This window comes from Ovis aries, chromosome 17, assembly GCF_016772045.2.
Source record: "Ovis aries strain OAR_USU_Benz2616 breed Rambouillet chromosome 17, ARS-UI_Ramb_v3.0, whole genome shotgun sequence".
In the NCBI taxonomy this organism is placed as follows: domain Eukaryota; kingdom Metazoa; phylum Chordata; class Mammalia; order Artiodactyla; family Bovidae; genus Ovis; species Ovis aries.
Window position 1 is genome coordinate 5,432,079 of NC_056070.1, and position 16,563 is coordinate 5,448,641.

The 16,563-nt window shown below is 37.4% G+C and overlaps 1 protein-coding gene across 5 annotated transcripts in view; it reads left to right on the top strand.

Moving 5' to 3' along the window:
• Window positions 1–16,563, top strand: part of FBXW7 (F-box and WD repeat domain containing 7) — a 132,505-nt gene that overhangs the window by 33,193 nt on the left and 82,749 nt on the right. For 3 of the 5 annotated variants that reach the window (XM_042234293.2, XM_060400967.1, XM_042234291.1), the window contains exons 2-3: window positions 6,767–6,816; window positions 7,459–8,022. In XM_042234293.2, coding sequence (XP_042090227.1) covers window positions 7,528–8,022 — 495 coding nt within the window. In that variant the 5' untranslated portion in view covers window positions 6,767–6,816; window positions 7,459–7,527. Of the gene's footprint in view, window positions 1–6,766; window positions 6,817–7,458; window positions 16,192–16,563 lie in introns of those variants that run through there. The other 2 variants (XM_060400968.1, XM_004017197.6) reach the window with 2 other exon arrangements.

The window sequence follows — 16,563 nt, forward strand, 5'->3', positions numbered from 1 at the left end:
GGAGGGATTAGGGGCAGGAGGAGAAGGGGCCGACAGAGGATGAGATGGTTGGATGGCATCACTGACTCAATGGACGTGAGTTTGAGTAATGGGAGTTGGTGATGGGCAGGGAAGCCTGGTGTGCTGCAGTCCATGGGGTTGCAAAGAGTTGGGCATGACTTAGCAACTGAACTGATCTGAAGGAAATGATTATTTAAAATAAGATTATTGGGAAAAGTGCATTTATTAGAGGTTCTTTGAAAAGAGGCCTAAAGAAAATCATGGAAAGAACCGGGCAGATATGTGAGGGAGAGCATTCAGGCAGACGCTTTATCCAGTGCAGAGACTCTGAGGTAGCAGCATATTTTCCTCTTTCAGAAAAAGCAAGGACAGAAAGACTGGAGCAAAGTGAAAAAGAGAATAGCAGAATATGAGCTCAGAGTGATGGGATGGCATACATCATACAGGCAACAATTTTTTAAAAGATCACTTTCATTCTGAGTGAGATGGGAACCTCTTGGTGGATTTTGAGTAGCAGAGTGATACTAAGTAAGTGGTATTTAGTATATATTCCAGATGCTTACTTTTAGTCAGTTTGAGCATAGTGATTAATAATCATTATTAATTTGTCATATAGAGAGTTCAGAATATGAAGTTGGAGTTTTACTAAGTGGTGTGGTCAGAGAAGAAATCTTGGTGATTAGGGAGGCTTTTTTAGGATTCAGGGACAAACCAAACCTGCTTATCGAAAGTGATTCCAAGCTTTGATGACAAGTACGGTTCGGTTGATTTTCCTGCCATTTATGTCTTAAAACTTCTTAAATGACTGTAGGTCAATCATAGTGGTTTCTGAAAATGTTAGTATTGCACTGTCCTTTGGAGGCTTTGGCAAATTTCTTAGATCACCCACTGTACGTCAGGTAACCAGTATTGCTCAGTGACTACTGTGATTTCAAAGTTAGTCTTTGCCTGGGAATCTTCTTTGGAGGCTCACAACTCTAATTCCCTCTGAGATAGGCTCTCAGAGCTCACTTTAACAGGTATACTGTGCCTGCTTTAACTCCTTTAGGCAGCCTAATATAAACAGTTCAAATGGTTATGAATAATCAAACATCTTTTGTGAAACAGTGTTCATAAGAAACTGTTAAAAGTTCATGAGAAACTTTTTTAAAAAACACTGAAATTACATCTGAAGTGCTGTTAAGTTAACCAGCTATAATGATTAAAAGTCACCTATATTTTCTAGAACTTGGGGAAAGTCACAGAGTATTTCTCTTTTATCTCAGTAACCTAATTATTAAATTTTTTTGAATAGCAGTTATCATAATCAGTTCCCTGGTGGCTCAGAGGGTAAAGCGTCTGCCTGCAATGCGGGAGACCTGGGTTCAATCCCTGGGTCAGGAATATCCCCTGGAGAAGGAATTGGCACCCCACTCCAGTACTCTTGCCTGGAAAATCCCACGGACAGAGAAGCCTGGTGGGTTACAGTCCATGATCGCAAAGAGTCGGACACGACTGAGCAACTTTACTTCACTTTCACTTATAATCAGTTCAGTCGCTCAGTCATGTCTGACTCTTTGCAACCCCATGGACTGAAAACTACCAGGCTTCCTTGTCCATCACCAACTCCCGGAGCTTGCTCAAACGCATGTCCATTGAGTTGGTGATGCCGTCCAACCATCTCATCCTCTGTCGTCCCCTTCTCATCCCACCTTCAATCTTTCCCAGCATCAGCGTCTTTTCCAGTGAGTCATATCTTTGCATCAGGTGGCCAAAGTATTGGAGCTTCGGCATCAGTCCTTCCAATGAATATTCAGGACTGATCTCCTTCAGAATGGACTGGTTGGATCTCCTTGCAGTCCAAGGGACTCTCAAGAGTCTTCTCCAACACCACAGTTCAAAAGCATCAATTTTTCAGTGCTCAGCTTTCTTTATAGTCCAACTCTCACGTCCATATATGACCACTGGAAAAACCGTAGCTTTGACTAGCATCTCTTCCTTTAGATGCCCTTAGTTCAGGCCTCTCTGGACTTTCTTGTTGCCAGGAGAAGCCTGTGCTCCCCATTTGATAGGAGGAGAAGTGGTACCCCTGCTCCCTTTTCTGTCTCCAGCCATTATTTTACACAAAGTCTTAATATGGGCTATCTGCTCTTTTGATTCCTATGTGAAAAATTTAGTGATGAGTACCTATATTGAGCTTTTAATTTCTTTGATCATTTATCCTTTGTAGGTTACCAGAACCGTAGCAATGAATAAGTAATGCTGTGGCTTCTTCACAGATAGATATTTCAGAATACTATGTGGCTCTTGAATAACAATCAGTGTACTATCTACAGGATTTAGATACAGTACATAAATCCAGCCTCATTATTTGAAGGTTCTTCATTTGTGAATTTGCCTACTCATTAAAATTTATTTGTAGCACCAAAATTCAGTACTTACGGTACTTTCACAGTAATTTGTAGAGGTTTGCATGCGTAGAGTGGCAAACTATTTGAGTCACCTTCATGGACTTTCCCCTCTGAAGTTGAACAAGGTGACATTCTGCTTTCTTGTTTCAGCCTTCATATCCTAAACAAGTGTCCATTTCATGGTCTGTTTAGTGAAATATTTTTCACTACAAGCTTGTCGTGCTTGTTACTGGTGATTTTGCTCTTTAAAATGATCCCTACGCTGCTTTGAGGTGCTGCCTGGTGTTGTGGTGTGCCTTATGGAGAGCATGCCTGTTAGATAAGCTTCATTCAGGCTTGAGTGTATAGTCCTGTTGACTGACTTCAGCATTAATAAATGTATTATATATTATTAATAAATAGCATGTCTTTAGATAGAAATACACATAGGAAAAGATTATGTATTGATCAGTTGGCAAAAATGTGACTAGAGGCTTGCAGGAACTCAATCCTGTATTTCTGTTAGAAGCACTTGTTTGGTATTTATGACAACTTTATAGAACACAATTACTGTGAATAATGAAATTTAATTAAGCATAGTGATTTATAGAGACTTTAGGTGTAACCATTTCATCATTCCTTCTCTCTGAAGCCGTTGCTTTAGATTTGTTTAAATACATGCATAAAGAGTTGTGTTGTAAAATTTAATTTTACCATAGGTTCAGGTTAAAAGTCATTGATTAACATTTCTAAACATTATCCTCTAGAAAATTAGGGGCTTCCCAGGTGGCTCAGTGGTAAAGACTCCACCTGCCAGTGCAGGAGATGGGGGAGATGCACGTTCAATCCCTGGGTTGGGAGGATCCCCTGGAGAATGTAATGACAGCCCACTCCAGTTTTCCTGACTGGAAAACTCCCTGGACGGAGGAGTCTGGCAGACTACAGTCCATGGAGTTGCAAAGAGTTGGACACGACTGGGCAAACATGCTCTAGAAAATTAATCTGTGCCTGAAATGTGTATATTGAGTGCTCAGTGAGTGTTTTAGCGTAATAAAATCTAGCATTGTAGTGATTCTGGTTTTGGAGAAGAGGTCAGTGCCCATGTTAGGACTTGGGCATACTTAGTTATGTAGACTGAGGCACAGGAAAGAAAACCTAGTTGAAAGTCACTTTCTGGTTCCTGCTTTGCTCTTTGCTAGCTTGAAGCTAGCAAACTTGAAAAATACTGAATCTCTTTGAACTCTTTCACTTTGTCTGTGAAGGGAGGAGCATTTTCAATTTAAAATTTCTGTGATTTTCTTTTATCAGTGTTATTCTTGACCTTAAATCATTTCCAGTCTCATCATGCTCAGTTGTCAAAAAATCATGCAATTTAATGTCAAAATATATTAGCCATCAGAGTTTGTTTTATCGACCTCAAGTCCAGTCTCACTGGTTATTGGTAAAAATGTAAGTCATGTATTTGATATGTCTTGACATTGTATGCTGGTAAGATTCAGAAATAAAAGAACACTCTTGAAGTTTACATAATTTTTTTTTAGGGCATAGGATTCTGTTTGTTGGTGGTTGTGTTACATATGATACAAGTGTCCTAAATCCTACAGAAGTTTTCTCTAAAAAAGTTTAAAATTAGGATTTTGAAAAGCAAAAATGTACTTTTATTAATACCCCATTTATGAACATTTCCTGTATGGCAGTTTTCAAGTTTTAGATTATGGGTGCTTAAGTTTTTTTTTTTTTTTTAATAAACTGTTTTAACTATCTTTAAAATTTTTTCCCCTTAAAAGTATTTAATAGTCGATTCTGATTTCCTATTAATTATTGGATGTTTATTATTTTAATTTGGTCATTGGCTTATTTAATAGATTATTATTAGAACGAATTTCCTAAAATACTGTTTTTTTAAAATTAATACCAACAGAAAGTGAAATTTTTTTCTCTTAATTTTTATATATTTACTACTGTTTTCCACTCTCAAAATGAGTCAGAAAAATCCAATCCAATAAAATATGCGTAAAGATTTTTATGTAAATCTATCAATTGAATATTTTCAGCCTCTTCAGATATTCGAGAATTCCTATAATTTGACTTTCCACTTTGTTATTACATATTTTTTATTGACTATGCTTTAAATCTGATTCTTCCACTTGGATTTACCATTATTGACCATGTCTATCTATAAGAATCTATATTACTTTGAAATCTGTTTACATGTCTCACTGTAAATATATGTCAGTTATTTTTACTGGCTTAACACATTTCTTCTCTGTTCTCAATATAACACTCAAGTTATACAACGATAGTCATTTGTGTTGTTATTTTTCATAATTGAGAAGTGTTCCTTGTTGACCAATACTGTTTTAGAAATGCCAGTTATAAGCTTTCTCTTTGTTGATGGGTCAACTTCTTACCCTCAGTCTCCTCTCTTCTTTACAGCCATTCTTTATGATTTGTTTTATGACCTTTGTTCTCTCTCTCTTTTTTTATTTTGGTAAGTTGTTCTTAATATGTCATTTAACCTGTTTCAATCTTGTGAAAATATGCCTGTCAGGTTGGGTACACAAAGAGCAACTTTATTGGAGCTTGCATTTTACCAGGCAGCGTCGCTTACTTAATGCTGTTCTTTGCATCAGTATCCAAGTAAAAAATGTTCTTGTTAGTGTTAGAAGAGCTAAACTTTAGACACAGTTACTAAAGCAAGGTTTTGATTGTAGCTTTGAAGAAAACCTGTGTATAGCAGATTTCCTGTTATATACATAGAGGTATTGCACGCGTGTGTGCCTGTGTATACGTGTGTGAATTTTTCATTTATGTAGGTCACTGTTTTTCAGTATGTTATTTTTAACCTGACTTCCTTCCAACTGTTCCCACATTAAGAAATTTGGTGAAAGAGATAAATTTAAAGTATTTATTTAATACTATTTTGCTTTTCCACCTATCACCATGAATATAGTATCCTTTTTAAAAATTATCCCTTTTTCTAACTTTTGTACTCTTTCTCATCATCCCATTTTACTTACTAAGGATATAATTTCACTATTTCTTCTGTATCTTGATTACATGATCAACTTTTTTTGTTTTGTGCTGGATCATTCTTGTCAGTGTATAGATATTCTGCTAGTTCTCTAGTCTTAAAGAATAAAAGAATCTTCTCTTGACACCACGTTCCCTACCAATTTCCACTCCCTTTTTTTGGTCCCCTTTTGCATCAGACTCCAACCTTGTCCATGCCCACCACCCCTATTCTCTTTTCCCAGTCTCTTAATTCTACTTTTCTCGGTATCAGACTTCAGCTAATAGAAACTGCATCTACAGCAGTGACTTGCATGTCACTGAATGCGGTGGTCAGTTCTTTGCCGTCCTCCTGCTTCATCCATCAGCCATACTTGTCATCGTTTACTTCCTCCTGCGGGGTAAGCTTCCCTAACTTGGCTTCCCTAGCACCACTCTTTCGTGGTTTTCCTGCTTAGCCATCTTTGTTGGCTACTCCTCTTCTTTTTAGGATGATGGAGTGTCTCAGGGGTCCATCTTTAAAACTCTTTCTATATTTGAACTTCTAGTGTAATTAGAATTTTTCCCCCAACTGTAGCTTATTTCTTAGAAATAGTTGATTACAGAAAAGAAAATGAAATGCCACTGTTTTAAAACTATCTTTTTGACTTTCTTGACCTCATCTTAAAGCTCGCAGTGAGACCTGTGACCCTTTCCGGGAGTGACCATCTATTGGCAAGGATTAGGAAAGTGGATAAGGCTGTTTTATTTCAAGATCATTGTAACATAAAGTAGTTACTCTTGGGACATGATAGAAAATGAATATTGTATTTCCTTCTCTTGAAATCCTTAAAGATATTTTTTAAAGGAATTTTATATGAACTTGTGTAATATGTTGGCATTATTTTCTGTAACCTCAATTATGTCCATGTAGATATTTGCGAAGGATGAAATCTAAGAAGGAATGTTATGAAAAGATTCTATATCAGATCAAATTTTAAAGCCACTGTTAAAAGCATAAAAGTAAACATGCTTGATACATAAAATTTGAGAAATACAGTAAAAATTGAGTTAAAGCACCTATCATACCACTGCCTAAATGCAGTTTGTATTTTGATATATTGTTTTCAATCTAGTCATTATGCAGTTTAAAAATCATTCTATGATCATATAATGTCCTGGATTTTGCCCTTAGCATAGTATAATATCCATGTTTTCACAAATTTTATGAGCAACATGTTTAGATGTATTTAGTTTAGATATACTAAATATGTCTCATCTCATGGGCTCCTTTGTCTTGAATGTTTGGGTTTTGATTATTTTAATTTGCATTTATTTTTACTTTTTGTTTTTGTGGATAAAGCTGCAGTGAGTATCCTCTGCATTACTTTTTTTTTCTGTTTTAGGAATACTTCCTTAGGATAGATTGCCAGAAGTGGAGTGACTGGGTCAGAGGGTATGAACTTACACATTTTTATTTTCCTTTTCTTTTCTTTGAAATAAACTTTTTAATTTATTTGATGTCTGGTTGATTTATATTCATTATGAAAAGCAAAAATCATAGTGATTATATTTGGTAACTCAGAAAACTGTCTAAAGGCAAACTTCTGTGATCAGAAAAGTTTGGAAAATTCCTAAGATTTAAAAAAAAAGCCTTTTAATCTTGGTTTATCTCAGCATTTCCTGTACTTAACTGAGCATTGAATAGGTTTTTTTTTGATATACTTTTTAACATTTTGTGGAAGTTTGATGAAGGGTGTAGTTTATGAGCTACTGATCTAAAATTTAAGAATATTTTGTTGGTTAGATTGTGTTGTGTTGGTCAAAGCAAATAAACTATAAACCTTTGTTCTAAAATTATTTTTAAAAGGAGATTAAAATAAAGCTATTTACTATATGACTTTTGTGTGTCTTTATAAAGTCTCATAACTTTTATAATTTAAAGTTTCTGTTGATTTCAAAAGAACATCTTAATGTCTGCATGGCATCTAATCTTTTTACAATCTGTATTAAAATTTGGAGTGCAGACATATAACATAAAAGTAGAAGATAATGTAGATTGTAAAATCCTTTCTTTCCCCCTCATTTTTCCCTACAGAATGTGAAAACCTTTGCATCTTCTGATAGCCTAGCCAAGGTCCAAGAAGTAGCAAGCTGGCTTTTGGAAATGAATCAGGAACTGCTCTCTGTGGGCAGCAAAAGACGACGCACTGGAGGCTCTCTGAGAGGTAACCCTTCCTCAAGCCAGGCCGATGAGGAGCAGATGAACCGCGTGGTGGAGGAGGAGCAGCAGCCCAGACACCAAGAGGAGGAGCACGCGGCGAGGAATGGGGAAGTCGTGGGAGCGGAGCCTAGGCCTGGAGGCCAGAGCGAGTCCCAGCAAGGGCAGCTGGAGGAGAACAACAACCGGTTTATTTCCGTAGAGGAGGACTCCTCTGGAAACCAGGAAGAGCAAGAGGAAGACGAAGAACATGCTGGTGAGCAAGACGAGGAGGATGAGGAGGACGAGGAAATGGACCAGGAGAGTGATGACTTTGATCAGTCTGACGACAGCAGCAGGGAAGATGAACGCACACACAGTAACAGTGTCACAGACTCTAATAGTGTCGTGGGCCTGCCTATTCACCAGCTCTCCTCCCCGCTCTATACAAAGACAACAAAAGTGAGTACCTTCAGTCTGCTCTTCACCTGAGAGATTTTACAAATCCGTGTTAATTGCGGTGAAGCTTTCCTCACAGTCTTTGTATCATCGCAAAATTAATCTTCAGTTGTGTGGTAATAAAACAAACCAGTTTTTCTTTTTTTAACAGAAGATATTAGAAATCTTGGTAATGGGACAGTATTATTAAATGGAGAGAAGGCTCCTATTACTATGAAAAATCATTAATACCAAATTTCATCATCAATTTTGTCCCCGGGACAGGGGTTATTAGGTTGTGTGCAGTGGAGAGGGCTGGAGTGAAACATGATTTGTGTGGATCAAGTAGTGAGGGATCTCATTTACCAAGTGCAGCTGGTCTGATGGGCTGTGTACTGACAGGCCTGACCCCATGGCACAAGTTACTAGAAGTTACCTCAAATTAGCTTTCTTATGATGGTGATTCTTAAGGTATATTCTTTGTAAACAGTTTTCTCTTTGTTATGTAAACAAGATGAGATTGCTGTTTGAATATCAGTATTTGGTTATTGAGGAAATTGAGTATTTTCAAAAGTTAAAATACTTTAGACACCAACGTGATTAAGATTATGAAACGTGTTTTCTGCATTGTAAAACGGTAAGAATGTATGGTGCTGTCTTCACTACTCTTCCAGTCATTCTGTCCGGATGGAAGCATCTCGGAGCCCCGGAGGAATCGGGTTTCCCTGGCCCCGTGCTAGTGGAGCACTCCGTTTGCTCCTGCGCACAGTCTGAATACTGACCATGGCGTAGCGACACCGTTTTGGCGCCTGACTGTCTGTGAAGATACACTTAGATTCCCAGCTGCCTGTGGGGTTTCTGCCACTGTTTCCCTTGCCTATGGTTTCCCTTTCCCTTTCCTTTCCTGGGAGATGGCTCTGTTGTTTCTGCCTCCTTGTCCCGCTTAGTTGGTGGCAGCTCATGAAAGTAGTCACAGACATGTTTTAAAAGGTGGACATTTAGACGCTTGTCTAAACTGGAGGAATCCTGTCAATTCAGGGACTTAATAACTAATCCAGTGCTGAGAAAAACAATTCCATTTTATACAGAACTTGGAGGCTGTGCCAGTTAGAGACTGGATACACTCTTGCTATACACAACTGTCACTGCTCCCCAGAGTTATCCTTGCTGGATAGGCAGGGAGCTGCTGTCTGAGGGGGAAGGGGCAAGGGTTTGGGAAGCTGCACTAAAAATGGAATTGCCAGTGCCAGTTCTCTGCCCTGGCATATGGCCTTATTTCCCAAAGCATTCCTGCGTGTATCACTTAAAATTGCGGGCAGGGACTGTGAAGAGAAAGCGGCATTTCTCTCACTTCCCAGTCTTTCTGTTATATTCCCTTTCCCCCATCAAATTATAGTCAAAATGAAATGATACAGTGTTTGGGCTTTGCTTCAAAATAATACCAAAGGGAAGAAAAAGAAGGAGGGTATAGACTGGCCATGAGTGGCTAATTGTTGAAGCTGGTTTACAGGGACATGGAGTTTGTGGCTGTTCTACGTAGTTTACAAAGTATGTTTAAAGTTTTCTGTAATAAAAATTAAGTTGCAAAGACTGAATACACACACACCCAAAGTTGAAAATGGAAGTTTTCTGTATGTATCTTGGTCTTATTGACTAGTTCCTAAGTCAACAAAGTGCTGACTTCTCTTCTGCATTGAATTTTATTTTCTCTGTATTTTGGTGCTATTGAATTTATAGGAAATTCAATAAGACATCACGTGCATTTTGCTGGAGTTAGAATTTATCTTAATCAATGTTTTAGGCAGTGTTGCTATCTAATGGTCTATATAAAGAGGAGAGAAAGTAAGAAGAATTATCTCAGAATGAATGAGGTATGTAGCATAACTTCTATCCTGTTCCCCCCCCGCCCCCCCCCCCAGGCTTCTTCGCTTATAGATCTTTCTGTTTGCATGCTTTCTGGTTCTTTATTATTTGAAAATTAATAAAAATCATGAATATCCATATAGAATAGACTGTGAGTTAAACATCTTTGGAAAGGAGCATTTTAACTCAAATAATATTGTACTTATTTTACAGACATTAAAAATAAGTATTGACTGAAGTAGTTTATCTTCATACTCTTACTTGCTTACTTTTAAATTTTATTTCGCCCATAAACAACATATAAACAGATTTAATATCATCCTCTTTAACCTGACTTGACCAGCAATGAAATAGCTTAGACATGTAAATGCTTTCATTGCTATATCATTTTTGCTTTGCCTTGTGAATTTTAAACTCTTTGAAATATGTTTATCCCTAATTTCCCTAGCTTGTCTGCAGGTTTACATTCTATTTAGTTGGTTTGATCTAAGAAGGAACTGGCTTCAGGTGGTGGTTTTCATCCCTCTAACCACCCCTGTCTCAAGGTGTTGGAGTGGGGCTTTGGCTTGAACACTGCTAGCGCAGCCCCACCTTGCTGGTAAGGCTCAGATCTTTCAGAGTGCAATTTGCTCAGTTCATGTCCCCATCTCTGGATCTCTCTTCCTCAGGGTTACTGTCTTAAAAGAAGGAGTTTATATATATCATCTTCTGAGGATTCAGTTGGAGGAAGACGGGTTTAGTATTTAATTGCATTATCTTATTTAAGAAAGTTTAATCAAAGCTAAGCCTTTCTCAACGATGCAAAGCTATCAATGAGTTCTGCTGCATTTTAAATGAAAAACTAGAAAGGCAGCTAGATGAAACATACCATTGTCCTAAAGGAGAAGTTGTCATAATGAAAACTCGCAGCACACAGATTTGAAGGGTGCTTTATCTTTCCCTTCCCTTCAAGATAAAAACGGTAAACAGAACTTGAGATATGTCTTACACAGATAGCTACCTCCTTAAAAACAAACATGCTGAACTCAAGTCTGTTTCCCCTTATAACTCTTGAGTTGTGAATACAAATCATTGTGTTGTACACACAAGGCCACAGGAGTGACAGCAGCAGGGCTAGATGTGATTGTGTGTATATGAGAGAGAGTGTGTCTGTGTTTGTGTAATACGCTTTTGATATGCCATTCATTTTTAGGTCATTTGCCTTCATAAATATGGCAAGAAAAATATAAAACTATTTGATTGCCAAGACAGAGGTATCCTTCTACAAAGTAGGATGTCAGTCTGAAATTGGCTTGTTTCCCATTTTGTTTGTTCTTGAAACACTTCTTCAAGATCATTCCCAACAACACTTTTTTTTAAAACAACATTTTAAAAGCATCACTTAGTACTATGTTGCTTCAAAAGAAAATATCAGTCACCCATGTATATAAATTCTTTAAATATAGTAAATAGGGGAAAACTCTTGTTATTTCAAAATTATATTTTGAGCAGCTCTTAATTACTGATTATTATAAACATGACACTTTAAACTATTGATCATTATAACACAAGACACTTTTGCAGATATTACCCTAAGCCACGGTCTCTTTGAAATCTTCTTAAACCATGACTTCAGAGAAGAGTAGAGAAGTAATAGTTATTTTTAAAATTCCATTACAGTTTTACCCAGCGTATTTTTCAAATTTTTTTTGTGTGTGTGTGTGATGGGGAGCAATTTCTTAAACATAACCTTTGGACCACTAGACTTACTTGTCATACCTGAACATGCTATATACATACAAATATGATATTAATGAGAAAAGCCATTTTTGGTGCTTCATTGCATTGATCTTTTAAAGCATAATGGAAACTAGCAAAACTCCTAGGACAATCTGTTTTCTGCCTAGTCACCAAAGTTTTATTCTAATGGGGCCCTATATCCATAATGTAAGTTAGAAATTCCAGACTTTTGTAATGTTAAAAGTCAAGGGTAGTAGCAGTCAAGAGTTGGTGTTTATCATGTCCATATCGTGTGGAGGTTCCTATGACAGTTAAGGAAGCCGAGCTGGCAGAGAGGCCAGCACCCCAAAATTTCACTGTGTAAGTGGTGAGAGATTTTAAGTTGGACCTGCCTAATTTTAAAAAAAGCCCTTTTCTTTCCATGTGCTATGCTAACTCCTATGGTTGAATTTGGCAAACATTACTAAACAGGATTTTCAGAATACAAGTCTGTTTAGGTTCTAGACTCTGTAGTGTGGTAACTTTCTAATACCGTATCACGTTTTAAGTCAACAGAGCTCCTTTAGAGAGTACAGATTGCTTAGTTAGGTGCTTTTCTTTGTGATATTTAATGAGTATTGAACTTACGAGGACTCAAGGCTAAAGTTGTAACAGGAAGAAGTGACAATTTGAGGCTGATAACATACCATTGCTGGTAACATACCAGTCTCTCTGGAGTCCATCAAATGTGCTTCTTAATTAGGGGTTGTGTGTTATATCTGTAAATTTTGTTAGTCTGCTTGCAAATTCTAAATTAAACTTACTTCCCCAGGTAGGAATGCCCAACTCTTCCGTGGGTCAACAGCCTTAGCATATTTTTAAAAAACAAGAATTCATTTTCTGAAGAGATGTCTAGCTCATACAAAAGACTCCTTTCCCATAATTAAGGTAGAGTATCAAGTCATTTTCTACTAAAAGGAAAAGCAAATAAGATTACCATCAGACCAGGTCTGGTACCCTCCTGATCTTTTGTGAAGAGAGCCACGTTTGAGCACTGCTTCACGCTTCTCCCACGCCTGTCATAGTGCCTTCTGTTGTTCTCACATAGCTTCATTCCTCACCTCTAATCTGTCTTTTCCCCATCCTGATTGTTAGATTTCTCCTGGGAGCTAAGCAGTTGTGTGTGCGTCTGTGTTGCCGCCTCCACATGGCATGTGGGATCATAGCTCCCCAACCAGGGATCAAACTTGAGTCGTGCCCTGCAGTGGAAGCCCAGAGTCTTAACCACTGGACTACCAGGGAAGTCCCTAAGCAGATTATTTTTCAGTTCTTCCCCCTCAAATAAGACACAAGTGTTTTGAATATATATATCTACATCTATCTATCTGTCTATCTTCAAAGAAGCAGTATGTCTAGTGTCTAGGGGCCTGAGGCATTTTCTTGTCTCTAGGTTCTAAACAGTAGAGGAGCTAAGCACAAGGATCACTAGCCAGTCAGGGAATCAGAATTACAGTTGTGTTTCTAGTCCAGCATCTTCCAACTACTCCCTTGAGTCAGAGTAAGTGGCAAACTTGTTAGGACAATGTGGCTAACATCTGAAATCTCCTGTATTTAGGTAGAGTTCTAGAAAACAATGACCACATCAGGAAGTCCCTGACCTTGTCTTCATGTAAGAAGACAAAGAACCGAATTTCAAATTCTGTTAGTTGGAGAGAGGTCCAGAGGACAGTTATATTGCATAATATATACTGGGAAACAGCCCAGCAAATAGCCATGCCTCTGCCATTTGTGCAGGATGACAGACTGGAAAACATTCACTCAGCCTAGTTTATAATCCAGTTTTAAGTCTGTGGAGAGGATGGTGAAAGCGGACAGAAGAGGATACACCGGAGGAGATGAGTTTCCCCTACCATAGTAGAGTGAAAGGAGCTTTTCAGACTTGAGCTTGAATTCCGGTTTTCCTATTCATAATATGGCCGTAAATATGCAGTCTCATTGAACTGTTTTCCTTATCTGTAAAACAAGACTATAACACCTGTTTCACATGTTTTTTTGTAAGGATTGAGTGAAATGATTTACGTGAAGCAAGTACTGTAGTGCCTGGGATACGCGGGTCGTTTGCAGATATAAGCCTGCAACCTCATTTTGTCTGTCTGTTATCCCTCATCCCTGATCTCTCAGAATACACTTCATTCTACCATGCAAGATACCAATCTGTGTGCTTTTTACGACCTTTAGTATTCAGTTATCATATCACCCTCTAGTGGAAAAAGTTATTAATGGAGAAACAGATAAATGCTTTTAAAAGGATATGCAGGAAGAGTGGGAGCATACTAGAATAAGCTGGGCCCATCTCTAATAAAAACAGAACCCATTTCCCAGTGGGTGCTTTTCACAGCTCTTCCTAATTGGTGAGTATGTATCATTTCCTTCTATTAGAATTTGCCAGTTTCTCTAAATTTTCTTCTTCTCAAACATCTGTGTACTTAAATGCTTTGTGAATTTTACAGCTGGATGCCAAATGAACTTTAGTTTATGGTCAATTTCTGACTAATTCCTGTTAGTGCAGTTTTAAAAATACTTATTAACATTGTTTAAACTGTAATAGCTCTAAATGCTGGTTATATTTAAATCTGTGTCCTATTTGCTGAAAATAATTAATTAATTATTGATTTTAATTGTAGACCAAAATGAATCTCCCCACAGAATGGAGAATTTTAAAAACTTTTGATAGTGTTCCATTGATTTGTACTTTATGCAAATGATAAACTTCTCTGAGGTATGCACAAATACCACAGATAGTTATACTCAAAATATTCCTGAGGCAGGTTATTTCATATGTGTTTAATTAAAATGAATGATCTTTATTAATGTTTTTGTTGGTGATAGGGAAGATAGTATGAAGAGGTTAAGGGAATTCTGTTTTTACTTTGGTAGGTAACTCCAAAATTATGTCTCAAGGGCCCATTATTCACCCAAGCCTCAGTCCTGCATTTCTAGCTGTCTGTTGGACATTGTCACCTGAGTGGTCCTCTGAAAACTAAAACTACTGTTTCTTTCTTCCTACCAACTTCTTATTTTCCTCTTCAGATTTTCTGGCCTCTTAACATCCCAGCCTTCTATTCATTGGGTGAAAAAATTGTTTGACTTTTTCTTATTATCTAATTCTGTGGATCTGTGAAGAGTTTAAGACATTTGAACACTTGATCTTCCTTTTTCTTACCCCCAGACATTTGCAGGATAAAAATTGAAGAATCAGGTTTAAAAATCTCAGGAACATCTTCACTTAATGTTTCTGTTTGCCACCAAGCTATAATGCCATGTCCTTGACAAGTGTTTTGGCAATATGAATGATAGGATGAATTTAAAAAGACGATTTTATTTTTGGCTGTGCTGGTCTTCACTGATGCATGGATCTTTCTCTAGTTGCGCAAACAGGGGCTTCTCTCCATTGTGGCACATGGGCTTTTTGCTGTGGTGGCTTCTCTTGTTGCAGAGCGTGGGCTCTAAGGCACGCGGACTTGGGAGCTGCAGCCCCAGGCTCAGGAGCACAGGCTCAACAGTTGTGGCACATGGGGCTAGTTAGTCTCTCTGTGGTATTTATGATCTTCCCGGATCAAGGATCGAGCCCATGTCTTCTGCGCTGGCAGGCTGGCTCTTTACCTCTGAGCCACCAGGGAGGTCGCGCTGCATGGATCAATAACCTCAGTCTAAGCATCTGGTTCTCTGGTTCCCGCTGATGAAGCCAAATCCATAGGTGAACATTTGAAGATTTTCACAGTCTTACCAATTTCTTTCTACTTGATTACATCTCCATTTTCTCCCCTTGCCTTTAATGAACTCTAGCCAGATCTTTCAGAATCCAGGCCGAATTCCATATCTATCTTTACACCTTCCTAGAGCTAAAATATTCAATTTCTTGAGCCCATTATTTGCTCTCTGCATTATGCAGTTCATTTGGTGTTATTATCTTGTAACTTTTGGGGTGAGGGTTGTCTTGAGTTGACATTTACTTCTTTTATTTTTGAACAGCAGAAATTTGATGTATTTGTCTCTAGTGCTGATTCATGTTGAACATTGAAATTTCATAAATTGTAATTTGAGCAATTCTCATTTCACCTCTTAAGACGTACCCAAATTAGACTATGAATTATAAATAAGCATGCCATTTAAGTTTAGCTTAAGCCTCAGATATTCAATGTGAAGATAGTTACTTTGAAGAATATTGTAATTTTCAGTTACATTTAGCCGTCAGTGATATTGCAATTAGCAGTTGATTCCCCTGAGAATTTAAGAACCATGTTGCAAAGATACAGAAATCAATTGACGGTAACTCATACCGTCATTAAAAATCATGTTTTTAAAGGAAATTAAATAACAGGAAACTTTATAAATATATTTACTAAAATATAGAACTCAAAGCTATGTATGTAATATGATTCTAACGATGAAACAAATATATAGTAATCTATATATGCATGGGAAAAGGTCAGAAAGAATTAAATGTTAGAAATTATCTCTGAATGTGGTTATTTTTATTTTTTCTTACATACTTTTCAGAATTTCCCAAGCTTGTTACAACAGATGTATATTACTGTTATTTATTGGGAGAAAAACTGTATCTACTAGAAACCAGTTGTTATTCTACTTATTTTTTTTGGATAGCTTCCATAATGTGTAATGCTCCAATGGAAGACTGGATGGAAAGACGTCTCTCACAAGGAAGGACATTATGTAGTCTATTCAGGAAAATGCAGCTGAACATAGTGGGGAGAAAAACTAAAACTGCCACTAGTTTCAGACGACATGGTATGTAGAAAACCCTTGAGACTCTGCTGAAAAAACTTTTAGAATAAATGAATTCAGTAACATTTCAGAATAGAGGATCACTGCACAAAATCTCTTGTATTTTTATGTGCTAATACTGAAATATCAGAGAAGTGAAGAAAACAATCATTTTTTGCAGTTGTATCAAAAAGAATAAAATATCTAGAAATTAACCAA